Genomic DNA, 17,061 nt, shown 5'->3' with positions numbered 1-17,061 from the left:
TTGAGTCAACTTGCACTCTATGGGTGTAACATCTGCGCTGTATAGAACCAATACCTTATAGGATAAAATATAATTCCATAGTGTGTAGGAACCCTAGGAGCCCAGATGTTTTGTCTATGTGATGCTGTTTTTAAAAATGTCTCAGTTTGCTTTAGACTGACCCACCTGGGACCTGGTCTTGACGTGGTGAAAGACGTCTTGCGTTCTTTCCTACCTGCAGGGCTGTTAAAGGTGATCACGGCTCTGTTGGTCTCCCAGATGATCTCCAGGCTGTAGGCGCTGTCCTCCAAACCTGAGATGTTCTCCACCAGCATGGACAGCAGATCTCTGGACATGCTGTCCACGTTTTCCAACACCACAGCAACGCTCTGAACGGACGTTACCTTCTCCACCTTGGTATCTTTATCTGTATTTGTTTTGAATGTTAGAAACATTGGACAGGTTTATTTCCCAGGTCTGTTATTTCCTAAAAGAATCTAAAGAAAGACACTAATCATAGGACAGAAACAGTTATTAGAGTTCAGTCAGTTTTATTGAGTTTAAAAGCAGTTGTTCATTTCTAAAAGAATTTCCTTAAAAATACTGTTTTATTTAAACCAAAGTAGATTTTGATTCATTAATTACTGAAAAACTTCTCCATTGCACGTTTTTGAATTTTCAGCTGACCTGCTGTAAACTGACTAAAAGTCTCAATAGCTGAGAACCAACTGTCTTATGTACAATAGAGCCATATTGATGATAATAATAATAACTTTATTTGTCCTTTAATGCAAAGATGCAGTAATTATTGAAAATAAGCAAAAGATTTGATAACTAAATGATAAAATACTAAATGAAATTACAAACTAATTTGCAGAAAATTTAAAGTTTATTTGAGTCACTTGAAAAGACTGAACTATTACCAGGACAGCTGATTTCACAGACACAGACCTCCTCGTTCTTGTTTTTACCCTCTTTGCTCTCTGCTGAAGCTCCACCTCCAGGCTTAACTTCTGACTTCGTCTTTGTCTTTGAATCTGTCGAGACAATCAGGTTTGTTCAGTTCAGATTAATTTACTGCTCACAGAAACTCAGTAAACCAAAGTCCAGAGTGTTTAAGAAAGCAGAAATAAATCTTCAGTGAGCTCGTAAAAATATCTCATTCCAAAGCAAAGACACTTTACACTCAAAAAACAACATAAAGCCTTTTGATGAGTCCAACATATTCACATCCATAATATTAAAGCAGCACCCTGTAACAAATGTATTTATTTTTTCCCTTCCTGGTTAGTTATGTGGTGTTTCCTCTTTGCTTATGCCTCAACAGTATGAAAAATTGTTTCATAAGGCACAATTTCACGTGCAGTGGTGGCCCCCGCACCTTCCGATGGTCCACCTGCCTCAAAGCCGTGCTGCTCCATAATGGTAACAAGTACCCGTCTCTTCCCCCTGGCTCACTCAGTGCACCTCAAAGAGGATTACAACAGCACCAAGACCTTGCTGGGCACCTTGAAGTTTGATGAGTACGGCTGGGAGGTCAAAGGAGACTTCCAAACAGTGGCATTCCTGATGGGTCTTCAAGGCGGTTTAACTAAGTTCTCCTGCTATTTTTGCCTTTGGGGCAGCAGGGACACTAAGGCGCACTACGACAGGCGGGACAGGCCACAGCGGATGTTCAGACTCGAACCAGCGGTGAACGTATCTCCTAATGAGTCCTGTGTGTCTCACAGCCTGAAGTCTCTTCTTCCTCTGAGCCATAGAAACCATTGAACCCATCAGTGAGCCTCTCTGCTGCTCTGGGTCACATGTTCCTTCATCACCATGAACACACTGTAGTTTATTCTGACTCGGTCCCACATACACCGTCCTGCTGCCCCAAATACTCACTAGAGTCAACAAATGTTTGTTTGATTTATGTCTTCAGTAGGAACCAATGGGCTCAGAGCTGAGAGCCACAGACAGGAAGTGAGACAGCGTTGATAAACACAGTAACACGCTGCTGGTTTGAGTCTTGACAATAAGAATAAAAACATCAAAGAACAGATGATTTAAATCAGACAGCAGACAGTTTTACCTGAGGCGTCGTCGCTGTCCTTCAGGCTCTGAGGAGTGAAAACAGAAGCAAAACTTTAATCACACAGAATGAAACGACGGAGAAAACATACATCTAAAAAATATTTTACAAGCAGACTGTAAACTGCTCGAGTCATTTAAAGCAGAGCAGAGCTTTCTGGCACAACTTCACATACTTCCAAGATGCATGTGAACAAACTTTATAATACTAATAATCTTTATTTATAATAACTAAATCTACAGTAAATAGTTATTGTACATATATTTAAACTTTTTCTTTAATGTTTTATTTCATGTCGCTCTTTATAATTTGTTGTACACAAGCTGAAACCCTAAACTTTTGCTCTTTAATGGGCTAAAAAAAGCTAAACAAAGCTGAGAATGAATTCACATTTGTACAAATAAATTAATCTGTCACACTCTGCCTGTCTGCCATGTGGTGTTTTGCACTTTTGTGTTTAGTTAGTGTTATTCTGGTCTGTTGGGTTTTGGGGGTCTGTCTTGTCTTTCGTCTAGTGTTTGGTAACCCTTGTCATGTCTGTTACCCCAGTGATCCCTCTGCATGTCTGTCTCTGTTTTCCCCTGCTCTCTCTCTCTCTCTCTCTCTCTCTCTCTCTCTCTCTCTCTCTCTCTCTCCCTGCCTGTGCCTCATTAGCCTCATGTCTTTCACCTGTGTTGCTCCCGCCCTGCTCGTTAGTCCCTGTGTATATATACCTGGTGTTTTTGTCTTGTCTTTGTTGGGTCATTGTTTATTGTCACCCAGTGTTGCCTACTCGCCAGCCTACTCGCCAGCCTACTCGCCAGCCTACTCGCCAGCCTACTCGCCAGCCTACTCGCCAGCCTACTCGCCAGCCTACTCGCCAGCCTACTCGCCAGCCTACTCGCCAGCCTACTCGCCAGCCTACTCGCCAGCCTACTCGCCAGCCTACTCGCCGTTTCCCTGCTTATTTTGGATTTTGGATTCTGGTTTTCTCGTTTGGATTACTTTGTTTTGGACTGTACCTCCTTTGCCTTGCGTCCTGCATTTGGGTCCTCCAACCTGCTCAACCCTGCCTTCACCTCAAACCCGTGACAGAATGACCCGACCAAACATGGACCCAGCGGACATAGTTAAGTTGCCCAGCACTTGGGAGGCATTAGGGGTGCCTAAAGAGGAGCTAGTGGAGGAGGAATCCCAGTTTTTTTAACTACTGTCAAATATGTGGAGAACGGACCCAGAAATGGCCCTGCTCGTTGCCTCCTCCCGGTGGAGAAAGACTTTTGATTTAGAGACCGTGTCAATGTCACCCCAGCGGGTGAATGCTAGCGCTGCTAGCCCTCGGCCTGTCCAGTCTGTTTCCCGGCCCGCTAGGGCTACTAGCTGTCAGCCTGATCCGCAAGTCTTCAGGTCGGCTAGTGCTGCTAGCTCCAGGCCGTCTTTTCCCCAGCCTGCTAACCCCAAAAGGACTTGTTCCCGGCCTGCTAGCTGCAGGGTGGGAGGCTTCTTCCTCTCCCGGCCTGCTAGCACCCTGCCGGCTAGCGCTGTTAGCCGCCCGCCTGGTCATCTCCCTCCTGTGTTGGCTCCAGCATCCAGACTGGTTGGGGACTCTTGGACATCTAGCTCTCTGGTCTCTTTTTTGATGGACTTGGTGTTAGAGCCAGAGAGCCCAAGGACAGTCAGCCAACCAGCTAGCTGTCAGCCAGCTAACCCCTGCCTGCCTGATCCCTGTCCTGCTAGCGCTGCCAGCTCTCTGCCAGTTTCCTGCTCGGCTAGCACGGCTAGTCCTCCGCCTAGCCTATCCGTCTGCCTGCCTATCCCACCTACCAAGGACTCTGAAACGATGACTCTCCTGGCCTACATAACCATGAAGGCAAGGGAGTCAGAGACAGCATGGGCAGCTAGCCTATGGCCTGATAGCCTGGAGGCTAGGCTTCCCCCGGAGTCCTCCTTCGAAGGGAGTCGCCTGGCCATCTTTTCGGGTTCCCGTGGTACCAGCCGACTCCCATTCCTCGTGCTCCGTCGCTGGTCCGACCGGCACCTGCATTGCCGGTGGTCCGACCGGCACCAGCTCCGCCGGTGGCCCGATCGACTCTTGGTCCCTCGTCGGTGGTCCAGCCGATTCCAGCTCCTCGTGTCTCGCCCGTGGTCCTCAGCCCAGCAGCTCAGTCCGTGGTCCTCAGCTGTGCTCTGCCACCGGAGATCCCAGGCTCTCTACGCCGGTCCCCGGCCCGACCTTTGGAGAAGCCTCGCCTTCTTCGGCCTCTGGTGGGTCCCTTCCGTCATCTGCAACCCCTGCTGAGACCTTCTGGAGAGATCTCGCCTTCATCGCAGGCCTCCTGCTCAGTCTCCGGAGCGATCTCGCCTTCGCCACCGGCCTTCAGGGAGGATTCGCCACCTTTGCCGGTCCCCCGCTTGGCCTCCAGTGGGTTTCCAGGCTCTTTGTTGGCCTTCCTACCGTCCCCCTGAACAGTCCGGCCTCCAGGGCCGTACACCGGGATGGCCACCTGAACTCTGTGGGCCCTCTGGTCCTCCCGCCCAGTTTGGTCGTCCTCCCAGGCGACCTCCTGAATGTTGTTGCCTTCCTGTTCTGCCTGGCCTGCTGGGTCGTCCTCCGGGACGGCCTCCTGAACTCTGGTATGCCTGGCCTCATGGGTCATCCCGCGGGACGTCCATCTGAACTGTTTTGCCCTCCTGGTCTGCTGTGTCGACCTCCAGGTCTGCCCCCTGAACTTTTGTTCACCTCTGGCCGCCTTGGTTGGCCTCCTGAACTGCCTTGCCCTGCCGGTAGTTGGCCCTTTGAGACTTTTTGTTTTTCTGGCCTCCCTCCGCCCACCCTGGGCCGGCTTGACCTGTTTGGTTTTTTGTTTGATGATGATGATTCGTTTTAGGAAGTCAAGGGCCGTCCTTTTGAGTCTGCCATGTGGTGTTTTGCACTTTTGTCTTTAGTTAGCGTTATTTTGGTCTGTTGGGTTTTGGGGGTCTGTCTTGTCTTTCGTCTAGTGTTTGGTAACCCTTGTCATGTCTGTTACCCCAGTGATCTCTCTCGTCGTGTCTCGCTGTTTCCCCGCTTATTTTGGATTCTGGTTTTCTCGTTTGGATTGCTTTGTTTTGGACTCTGTCATCAGCCACTCAGTTTGTAAGTGTGCTTGCCTTTGTATGTTTATTAAAACCCCTTGAACTGTACCTCCTTTGCCTTGCGTCCTGCATTTGGGTCCTCCAACCTGCTCAACCCTGCCTTCACCTCAAACCCGTGACATAATCAAAGAAAAAGAAACAAAATCATACACTGCATCATTTGTGACATGATGAGACAGTGTAGAACTTTAACTGTTGCTTTAATGGAACCAAGGGGAACTTTTAGGGGAAAAACATGTAGGAACGTTAAATAAGAAGAACTGCTCCTTCAACACGTTTCCTCTCTGGTTGTTTTTATTGTCTTTTAAAGACACAGACTGAAACATTTCTTCATCATTAGATCATCTTCAATCTATTAGCAGCCGGCTGCTGAGCCAGTCAGTCAGGTCATAATGAAACACACCCTGTAAAGTGTCAGAGTCCACCACCCATGAAGAGCAACAACAGAAGAACAGAGGTGTTAAACATCTTGCTGCCGTCACACCCAGGAATTCATTTACAGAAAAAAGAAAGCTATGATGTTATAAAAGGAACAGGTGAATGACTTTAAGCCCGTCATACTGACTGAAGGAAAGTTATCGGGAAGCAAGAGCCCTTACTGCATTATTATAATTTTTTTAACACTTTTCCCATTACAAAAACAAATTGACTTCAGTTTCAACCCCGGAATGAATAAAAAAAGTTTAAATCTGGCATGAAAGTAGGAACAGCCTCCAACATAAACTGCTCTCCCTCCCCGTCCCTCCCTCATCCAAATCATCTTCTTATGGCAGGATGTTTCCACTGCAGGTGATCTGAATATGAAAAGTATCGGGACTGGGCAGCCACTGTACAATGACCCAGATCGAAGCCAGTGCCCTGGTCAAATGGCACTGACAGGAAAACCATGATGACATGCAAACTCCACACAGAAAGGCCCGGGTTCTTTCTGTGAGGCCACAGTGCTATCCACTGGGCCACTGGGCTGGATAGCATCGTGGTTTTAGTGCTCCCCAATTTTCTTTGAGCAATGATATAGACAAATTGAGCTATTATTTCAGATTGCTAATAAACAGTCTCATGTCACTGTGCAAGTATGCTAACATTGGCTAGCCCTTATTAGCTTTACCTGGACCTTTCAGCTGCATTTCATGGTCTTCATGAGCAGATGGTGTTTGCTTATGTGACCTACTGTAGGGGAAAGCCTGGACGAATAAAACGCGGGGCAAAAGTAACACAGCAAGTGTCTGATATGCCAAACAATTTCAGCACGTACAGAACATAATACGCAACAAAACTGGGTGAATACGTCACACTTTTGCAAAGTTATACGTCACACTTTTGCAAAGTTATACAGAAGAAGCTGTGTTCAATCAAGTAAATTCACTCAAGCTGTGACATTGTGTTTATTGTTTCATGTGTCATTGTCATGATCATAGTGACCGATGCTCACAAGTCTCTGAGTCCAAGTCAAGTCTCAAGTCTCTCATGGTCATTTTGAATGTTGTATCACCTGCTGCCTTCAATCCAGGCTGCTTATAAAACTGCATAGCTATAACGGATTCTGTAACTGTAACCTGTTTTTCACTTACAGTGCACAGCCGTGTATGTGCAATGCAATTAAAGGTTCAGTGTGTAATATTTCTCAGGATCTACTGACAGAAATGCAATATAGGATCCATAACTATGTTTTTTGGTGTAAAAAGACCTCACATAATAAACCATTGTGTTTTTATTACCTTAGAAATGGACTGTGACAGTGTTTCACATTCTTGGCTCACAATTATCTGTCAGTGGCAAAGTCACAATAACATGGTTTTACTGAATAATTAAGTAAATATAATTTCTTAATAAATCTACCTAAAGAAACCTCATTTCTTGACTGGCCACTCTCTGCTGTCTCAGAAGAGACACCTTTTGTGCTGTGTCAGCCACCGTAGCTGTCCTACCCTCTTTGTAAGGGTTGGGGGCAGTGGTAGACTGGATAGATGGTTGCAATTCACAACCCTCACCACTAGATGCCACTAAATCTTACACACTGAATCTTTAATGACAGCTTATTATTTAATGAAAGTCAACACACCCCGCAGGCTCTCAAACCCAGTTGACTAAATAAAACTGTAACATTACATGATCAACGATAAACCGGTAACCTGTTTGCAGCCAGCGTTAATAATTAGCGTGATGGCAGCCAGCGGGACGTAAATGATTACTTTAATCGACCACCACAAGTTTGGCAAGTAAACAAACGCTCATTCATCTTTTCATAACGAACGACAGTCGGAGTTAACCTACCGTAGATCGTAGCTAAAGCAAGAAGCAAGCTAACATTAGATGGCCAATGCTGAGCTAAACATGTTACTAAACTCAGGTTACTAACCTATTTTGCGTTCAGCGCTTCTTTCTTTGGGCCTTGTTGTATGAAGTTTAAAGCCAAAGTTTACGATGAATGGGGGAGCAGCTGCTGGTGTTGTCCTCTTTCACGTGTGGCCGCACGCAGCAGATACTACGTGTTACATAGGCGGGTTATAGGTAACGGAGGGAGGGAATAACAGCAAGCTCATCAGATGTTTCCTAAAAATAAACATTGTTCACGAGTCCTGCACCTCGAGTCCGAGTCAAGTCTTTTGAGGACGAGTCTCAAATCAAGTCTGAAGTCACTGTGTGACTTAAGTCGGACTCAATGGAAATCACTCAATATGATTCAAAGCAGACATGTAAGGATTCTCTACATTTAACGATGATCTACAGAGGTCTGAAAGTCGTAAGGCCATATGTTCTAAAAGTTTTATTGTCTTGGCTCAAGTGTTGAACTGAACAACTGACTCAAGTGAGAAAACTCGCTGATGAAGACTATGACATGAGGTTGAAAGGTCAAGAAACTAGTAAGAGAACCTTGAGTTAAGATTAAGTTATCAAAATAATGTTCCCAAAGTCAAGAATGAACTTCACACTAAACCTTTAAAAAGTCTTGTTGGAAAACAGAAATAGTCAACAATTAACCCACAGCTACTTTTATCTGCTGTGACACAATTAAACAATAAAGTTCTGCTTTTTTTCTACTTAAAAAGTTCTATTTAAAAAGTCCAGATGATTTATCTGTTCTTAGTTTTATCAACTGTGGAGCTAACAATGTTAAGTTTGTCCTGAAGGTGAGGTAAAGGTGTAACCAAGGCTTTTTCCTCCGAGGAGCAAGAATATAAGTACATTTTATGCAGTTGAGGGGAAATGTAGTCTTTAAAAAAAACACTAGAACTACAAATATGGCAGGAAGGAGTCAGAGGACGTCACGTTCTTTAATGTCACTGTAACATGTCGACAGCCTGAACATCTTCTGTACTTACCGACGCAGAGATCAGACGTAACTTGACAGTTTGGTTCTCCAGGACGATCTCGTGGTTTGTCCTGGCGAGGACTTGCTCTCTCACTGGAATCACATGACACACACGAGTCATCATCAGTTTCCCAACAGGTACCAATCCTGCAGAGTTCTCTCAAAACAGGAACTCTTAAGTTAACTCTTATTATTGAAAGTTGGAGCATTAAACACTTAACTTCCTGCATTCTGGAGACATTTTCTGCTCCAATTCATGGTGGAAATGTCTTTATACAAAAACATTCAGCTGGCATATATAAAAATATAACAGAATGTAATGCAGTAATCAGCAGCTTGTTTGTTATTATGTTAGTTTTTTTGGACAATGCACATTTGTGTCTTCTATATTTAAATTGCATCACGTTATTGTGCAAATAAACCTCAGTTAGTGAACATTTATTTGTGCAAGCTGTTGTCAGAACATTTTAACAAATGCTTTCAAGATGTGATGGAGACAAATTCAGTGTGACATGTGTCCAGCGTCCCAGATTAAATGACACCTATGCTTTTGTCCTACGAACATCCGTCTCTCATTCACTTCTACTAAAGCTCGAACAATAGACAAAGTCAAAAGTGTTTTTCCTGTTTCGCTGCAACCTGTAGCTGCTCCGGTGGTTTGACAGGTTAGAGTTCACCTTTGACCGAGAGGATGTTCTCATCCAGCCAATAGAAACTCTGCTGCACTGTGTGGAAATGTACAAGTTATTATTCTAGTGTGTTTTATCACTATATTAGTAAATGATCAGACGTTAGATGGTCAGATTGAGGCCACTGTCTTTGTCTGTCAGTTTAATATGAATATGTTAGCTTAGCTTAGCATAAAGACTGGAAACAGGGGGAAACAAGGTGCCGGACTATTTCATTTGTTGGCCCACAAACAGTCATTTCATGGAGCCCTGTAGGCAGGATAAGCGGTTGACGATGGATGGACTTTTCATCAGTCAACACGTCTCATCCACCTTAGAGGACAAATCAGCTGCTGGGACTCATCTGCACAATAAGATGCAGCTGCTGAGGCAGTATGCTGGGAAATCAGCATACAGACAGCTGAGTTTATTTACCAACTTTAATCTGAGCTGACATCAGTTTCAAAATTGATCAGAGAGCTGAAAAGTTCACCAAAATTCATTCGGCCCCAATCAAACAGAATGCGTTTTCTGCAGTGAGAGGCGCCTTTTAAAAATTGTTTTCTTCTGAACGCACGAAGTTGAAATAAATTCAACTCTCAGAAAAGCACCCGACCTCATTCGCGTTTTTCCCCCATTGTCCAATGAAATTAATGGAGCCAGGGGCCCTCAACTGTGCTGACAGAAGTTTCCAGTTGGTTGGATTGTCCGGAGACTGCAACAAACTGTCCCTGAGTCATCCTAAAATAACCATCATTAAGACAGAGCTCCTGACCAGCTGGTGGTACTATCCTGGCGCTGTAATCTTTGATGAGACTGACTTGTGGATGCCTAGCAACATAAAGAACCGCAGGGCACTTCTCTTTTCCAAATTCAACCGAAAAGGCTTCACCTCTCATGTCAAACAAAACACTTTCAGTCTGATCGGGATCCTTAGTGTTCACACCAGATAAGGAAACGACTCTTTGAGCGTTTTAGTTAATAATTAACCAAAAGTTATTGTAGGCCTGTTTCAGTTTGAAACTTTAATCCAGTAAATAAACGAATATAATGTGAGTTCCCTTCAGAGAGCTGAGCAGTAACTTGTTCTGCAGCCTGATCCTGATCCAGAGACTCACCCTCCTCTGATATGAAGTACACTTCAGCCCTCGGAGCTCCGTCCTCCGCCTCCACGCGGCAGTCTCCTCCGCCGGACTTCTTCTTGCTCTGGAAGTACAGCTGCAGTTTGTTCTTCATGGTTTTGTTCTGAGCCGGACTCCAGTCCCCCTCCACGATCAGCGGCGGACACCCGGTGTCAGCCATCCTGCCGTCCGGTACAAAACACACCGACAGACTGAAGTAAGAAGCGGCGGAGCTCCGCAGACTGCAGGCTGCTTTCACTTTCGATTCTTCGAAATTTCCGAATGACGAGAAAATGGAACCGAGATCAACAGAGCTGACTCACTGAAGAATAAGGAGGCTTCAAACTATGATCAATACATGAGGACCTTTGTGGTGTATAACATATGTGCATTTGACCATTACAGTTTAACATAATGCTCTGCAGCTGGGGAGAGGGACAGTGAAGTAATGATTGATGGGTGTACAAAGAGTGAACCCTCCTATAGAATTTGACCTCTGACCCAGTGTTAGGGGAAGAAGAGATTAGTGTGAATGAAGGGACTGTACCCTTCTGTGGTGTCTAACAGATGGTTACACTTATTCTACAGCACTGTGCCCTTATATGGTATTTAGCAGAGACCTAAACATGTCCTATATAAGCTGTGTTCGATGTACAGAGAGACAGACTGGCCATCGGGCTGGGTCACTCTCCAAGCTGCTGCAGAGCTTGTAATTGATGCTGAATTCTTTGATGTAATAAACTTTTATAATCAAGAACAGTGTCAAGCGGATTTCTTCTCAACACATCATCGCAGCATTATCGTTCGGACACCACACCTTTACCTGGAAGATGTTACCATAATGATTACTCATTAATTAGCCTATTCACAAATATGAAAACATTTTTTATTCATATCAATAAAGCTGTTGTTAAAGAGCGCCCCAGTTAAAATAGGCTACATAGACAGAAAATTAAGGAAAGAAAACCGGGGTAAGGCATCAAAGTCCTCCTGCTGATCATTAGAGATCTTCCGATAAACAACTGAAAATGAGAACACAAAATGTTTTCTATAAATTCAACAGTTTCTCCGCTGGGAGGCGCTGTTCTGTCCATCTGGGTTCTTTAATACTTATTGTTTATGTTGTGCAAAAGACACCTTAAATTGAATAATTGATTAGTTAATAAATCATTAGCCTATTCCAATACTTTGCGTTGGTCAGTTTGTAAATACAGCAGTAAACTACAGGTTAACTAGTTTACTCTGTTAGTCAGTTAAATTAATGAATCTGCAGGCATTTTCATCATCCATTCATCTTCATTTGATTTTCTAGTTTCAGCTTATCAAATGTTTTATATCACAGGAAACTGAAAACCTTTGGGACATCTGAAAACATCACTTGGTTTTTAGGAAAGTGGGAATTTTTCACTATTTTCAGACATTTTATTGACTAAACAAAAAAATGATCAAATTAATCAAATGTAGCAGCAGCATCACTAGCTGCAGTCTGACAAATACTTACAAATACGGAGCAACTGACAACAAACAGGCTCCTAATATTCAATCATGTAATATTAAATTGCAATTTTTCATGTAAAACTGTTGTTGGGGCTGAAAAGGGTCTTTCTCTGTGTTTTTGAGTTAAAAAGTATGCTAATTAAATCCATAATTTTATAGTTAATAGCCTCCATAAAAGTTTATATTTGATTGTGATCAACATTTACATACAAATAAGTAACACCTGGTCATAGGGGTCTCCATCAAAGCAACTAAACATGTTAGTGGATTTAAATAGGCCTACATATTTTTACATTAGATAGATATCCTGTATCCTACTCCATTAGAAGTAAAATTAGTCCTGTATTCAAAAAGCTTAGGCCCTGCTCTTATTAAAAAGTAGGCTATTGTTAACAATGTACGGAAGGCCTACTTAAAAAAAAATCCAAAAAGGCCGCAGCCCATAGGCCTGCTTCACTAACCCTAACAATCGCGGTCTGGATAAGCGGCACCACGAAGCTGGTTTCCCGATCCAGCCGGGAGCGCGTTCACATAGAAGAGGCGGTGTTAGCAGCAGACCAATCACAGACATGAACAAGTCCACTGGCAGCAGAGCGTCATATTTTACAGACGAGGATTAAACTGTAGCACTACAGAAATACGACAGCAGCACGCCTGCATCTGGCACATGCAGGGAGACTGTAAATGTCTAAATGAACAGGCTCAATCTGTAATATTGCGTTACTGCAAAACACCAGAATCATGATTTATTACTTCACATGTGCATTAAAATAAAAATAAATAATTTGTATAACGTTCATCAGAAGTCCATAATATGCTCAGACAAAAATATAGAAACTTGAACATCCTTCATCTCCCACACAACAAACTCTGTCTGCTGCTGAAGACCATGTGATCTGGTAGAAGTCTCTTCAGAGCAGCTGCTGAAGATGCAGAGTAATAAACTGTTTATTTCACAAAACGTTATTGAAGGAAAACTTTTATTTAACAGACTTAAAATAAACAGTATCTATCCATTTATCTGATGTTTAGACTCCAATGCTACGTCATCAATTGAGCCCCCTAAGAAATATCTCTAACAAACGTCGTGTTGGCTCCATAAAAAGTCCTGGGATCACCAAGGTCACTCAGATTCATCCTCTACATCACCCTGTAAGGAAAACCGTCCACACAGCCGTGGTGCTAGCATAAAAAATACCAGACAGAACCAGCAACGTTGCAGTGAAATGTCCCAGATATAATGATGCAGACTGAAAATCGTCTCCGATTTTTAATAAAACTAGGAATTTTCAAAATGGTTACAGTGTTCCTTTAATATAGTATTTCAAATTATATTCCAAAAACAAAACAACGTCATAAACAAAGGTTGAAGGTTTTAAAATATTCATGTTAGGAATGTGGTTTGTATTCATGTTTTCCTGTTTAAGTCTGTTTTTGGTTCTGTGTTTCTCTGTTTAGGCTTGCTTGTTGTTTTATTCATTTGCATGTTTTAGTTTACTTAGTATCTGTCTTGTCTCTTATCTTAGTTCTTAGTCCTGCGTTTTAGTTATTTGCCTCAGTTCTTATTCCAGTGTCTTAGTTCATGTTAGTGTTATTCCTGGGCTGTGGTTCATTATTTGATTTTGTCTTGTTTAGGGTTTTGTAGCTTAGTTTATTTTGATGTTTTTACCAGGTGGAGTCCTTAGTCCTATGTCTCCATGTTTTAGTGTAGTCCTGTCTCTGTTCCCTGCCCTGATTTTGTGGTCTTTCCATGTTTTGTGTTTAACTTTGGTAGATCTCTCCTGGTATGTTCCCATGTACTTCCTGTTTTACTGTATTCTGTGCTCACGTGTACTTTGTTTCCTGTTGTTGATTGCCTGATGTGTTTCAGTTGTGCTTCCCTCCCTGCTCGTTTGCCTGTGTATTTAAGCCCTCAGTTTTATTCAGTTTTTGTCACATCCTTTGTTGCTCATGCTGAGTGTTGTGCATTGTGCTCTGGTCCCTGGATTTCTGGTTTGTTCCTTTGTTTTGGATAACTCTGCCTTTATGTTAGATTTACCTCCTTTTGGATTACCTTTGTTTGGACTCTTGCCTTGTGCTCTGTGGAAGCCTGTTTCCATTTAGTTTGTGCTCAAATAAATCTTCAGTTTGAACTGTATCTTCCTCGCCTTTGTCCGCATTTGGGTCCTATTTGCCTCTGCACCCTTACCCATGACAATTCATCCTCAAGATTTTAGTGCTTTTGATAATTTATTGAAACTGTTTTTAGCTGTCTTAAGAAACAGTGTGACACTTTCTTTTACATTTATTCATGAGTGTTTGGAAACCAATTTCAAGAAACCGGAAACTCCACCTTTGAGAAATACTAAGCAATATCAGATATTAAACAATACTATAAATAAGTTATTTTATAAACTGAGTTAAACTACAACACATATGACAGGTTTGTTTTTTTTACCAGAGCTGTTGCACTACCAGCAGCTCATGTAAATGTGATCAGGTATTCTGGGTATGCCTGGATGTCATTGAAGATGACAAACATGGTTGGGTTGGGAGTTTGATCAACAACACTGTCATACAGGTCAGCAGAATTGCTAGAGCTTTTGGCGGGCGGGGTGATCATGCCACTTTTTCCCTCGGTGAAGTCTCCAACCAGGACCCTGGCCAGATACATGCGCTTGTGCCCCTTGGCGTCGGGCGTGGCGTAGCCATTGGCCGAGTATCCCGGGTCCACTGCAAAGTAAGAGCCATTGCCGTACATCGCACCTACTGAAAACAAAATCAACAATCCAACAGTCAGGCCGTATTCAAACAGACAACAGCACAGTAAAACATGCTGCCTCATGCACTCCAGTCAGGCCAAAAAAACTTTGAACATGGCTGCAACACAATGCTACATCACCCGGAAATTCAGCGCGTTGACCAATAAAATAGGGTTAGTGTGAAGGTCTTTCGTCTTTTTGTTTCCTTGGACAGTGTTTCCTAGCTGAGCCTCAACAAAAGGACACGTCCCGATAGTCGCAAGGCAATAAATCTACACCCACATAATTCTTGTTACTCAGACTGTGGTAAGACAAATTACTGCAGCAGATTACTCAGTATGGAAAGAGAAAACATTACAGTAACCCAAAACTCTTTACTCCTTCAAAGAGCGTGGGATAGCTAAGGTGGCTGACACAGGACAAAAGATGTCGCCATTGCCAGTCAAGAAAGTTTCTATAGATAGATATATTAATAAATTATATTTACTTAATTATTCAGTAAAACCATATGTTATTGCGACTTAGCCACAGTCAGACAACATGGAAAATGTAAGCCAAGAGTGTGAAACACTGTCACTGTTTCTGCACCACAGTCCTTTATAAACTGGCCGTCAGATTATGGTGCTTTGATAACGGCAAAAAATAAATATAAACAAGAGTATTACTTATAGCGGAGCTGAAATAGAGAACAAGACAATGTTTTTGCAGCAATGTTTTATTTCGAGTTGAATTGAGAGCTTTTACTTTTTTTGAAATTCTGAACGACATTAAAAGAGTCTGAAGCCTGCTTGACACACAGCTCTGAAAGAGCCGCCAGAGAACGTGAGTCCTCTAAATGTCTTCTGCCTGGAGATGCTGATCCCCATTGTGGGATTGAACACACAACCTTCTAGGTGAGCGTCTTGCACTTTACCGACTGAGCTAACCAAACACCAGAACATTTGGTTTTAATATTATCTTCGTCTTTTGTTCTCACCGACCATCTAATGGATAACATTTTATTATTATTATTTGCTGACCCCTGCTGTATATTATTACTACTTCTTCTTCGAACGTACATATTCAATGTAGTGGTGAGCGTCTACACTTCCAGAATTCTACAAGGAGAACAAGAAGAACGCAGTGACAAAATGCGCTCTGTGGACCAGTTTGTCAGTTTGGGCTACTGTAGAAACATGGCGGCGCAACATGAGACTTCCATGTAAGAGGACCCGCGGTTCTGTAGATATAAATGGCTCATACTAACGTAATGAAAACATAATGGTTTATTAATTATGCTCTTTATACGCCACTGAAAACATGTGGATATAATGGATATTATATTGCATTTCTGTCGATAGATCCTCAGAAATATTACACACTGAACCTTTAAAGGAGACCTAATATGCTTTTCCACATTGTATGACTTATCTACAATGTTACAATGTTGGACGTTCATGTTAAACATGGACAAGGCTTCAAATAATGAGGTTAAAGTCTTTAAAAGAAATCCCTGTGAGCAAAAACCTTTCCGTTTCTTCTCCTGTTCTGAACACACTGTTTTGAATAGTGCTGCTATCCACGAGTCACAGAGCTACAATATAGGACTGGAAAAGCAGTATAATAGGTCTCCTTTAAATGTACATATGGTGCATTAGGACTGTTTAGGAGTGGTCATCGGTTTGGTTACCTTGTGTTCCTGCGTAGCTGCGGTTGAATCCTTGTGTATTGATGAGATTGATGGAGTTGGCTCCGGTGCCGTGGAACAGTCGCCTCTCGTTGTTTGTGTGTTGGTTCTTCACCTCCAGTTGTTTCTTCAGGAGCTGGTAGCTCTGCCACAGTGTCGTATTTTGAACACGGTCAATCTGCCAACACAGATACAACACATCACTCAATCCAGACACTATTTTCAGCAGGAACAACCGTCCGTCTTACCACCGTGGTGGCATTTTAGGTGCGACTACATCTATTATCACTAGGATGCAGAAAGACTCCCCACACAACCTGTTAGCTTATCAAGTAGTGCTGCATTTACATCCAGCAGACACCGAGCAACATCCAAGTTCGGATCACAACCTAAGACCAACATGGGAGCTTGTTGATGCATCTGGCTCTGTCAGTCCAAAGGTTTTACTATTACTCAGTAATCAACAAAAGGTATCCCAGTATGGTCCAGTATTGCATACAACTAACATCGTGTTGGTGACAACAGTTTGTGATTTCGTAATTTCAATACAGTCATTAAACTTAAAAAGGTTGCATTGAGATTTTGTATAGGATTATTACAACTTTTGTATTTTAGGTTGTTTCTATTTAGTGCCACAACATCTGGAGGGAGGAAATGGAAACTTGATGTGTCTTGAACAGCCCAGCATCACTTGTTATTTAGCAGTGGTTCATTCAAAACTGCTACAATATTTAGGGATCCAAGCAGCGAAGCTGCTGGAGCCCCATTGGCTTTGTTCTGATTATTAGGGCCCGAGCACAAAACGTGTGAGGTCCCTATTGAAACTTTTTTTTTTCTTTCTTTTTTCTGCAAAGTAACCTCAATTTTGGGGGCCTGCACATACTCAAA

General features: G+C 42.8%; 2 protein-coding genes across 3 annotated transcripts in view; both read right to left on the bottom strand.

The window, feature by feature from the left end:
* Positions 1-10,534, bottom strand: part of LOC119891505 (protein mono-ADP-ribosyltransferase PARP14-like) — a 36,431-nt gene extending 25,897 nt beyond the window's left edge. Inside the window, exons 1-6 of the mRNA XM_038703208.1 lie at positions 10,267-10,534; positions 8,491-8,573; positions 5,217-5,267; positions 2,054-2,081; positions 903-1,016; positions 215-406 (exon numbers count right to left, since the gene is read on the bottom strand). Of these exons, the coding sequence (XP_038559136.1) occupies positions 215-406; positions 903-1,016; positions 2,054-2,081; positions 5,217-5,267; positions 8,491-8,573; positions 10,267-10,450 (652 nt within the window). The 5' untranslated portion in view covers positions 10,451-10,534. The remainder of the gene's footprint in view (positions 1-214; positions 407-902; positions 1,017-2,053; positions 2,082-5,216; positions 5,268-8,490; positions 8,574-10,266) is intronic.
* Positions 10,535-13,052: 2,518 nt separating this feature from the next.
* LOC119891506 (protein mono-ADP-ribosyltransferase PARP14-like) overlaps positions 13,053-17,061 on the bottom strand; it is a 35,554-nt gene continuing 31,545 nt past the window's right edge. The window contains exons 22-23 of one of the 2 annotated variants that reach the window (XM_038703209.1): positions 16,177-16,351; positions 13,053-14,514 (exon numbers count right to left, since the gene is read on the bottom strand). In XM_038703209.1, coding sequence (XP_038559137.1) covers positions 14,228-14,514; positions 16,177-16,351 — 462 coding nt within the window. In that variant the 3' untranslated portion in view covers positions 13,053-14,227. The remainder of the gene's footprint in view (positions 14,515-16,176; positions 16,352-17,061) is intronic. The other variant, XM_038703210.1, reaches the window with a different exon arrangement.

Source organism: Micropterus salmoides, unplaced genomic scaffold, assembly GCF_014851395.1.
Source record: "Micropterus salmoides isolate LMB-PRFRI ecotype aquatic unplaced genomic scaffold, ASM1485139v1 Ms_hic_scaffold_7, whole genome shotgun sequence".
Classification (NCBI taxonomy): domain Eukaryota; kingdom Metazoa; phylum Chordata; class Actinopteri; order Centrarchiformes; family Centrarchidae; genus Micropterus; species Micropterus salmoides.
The sequence above is the reverse complement of the archived record's forward strand: the minus strand, read 5'-3'. Positions and strand labels throughout refer to the sequence as shown.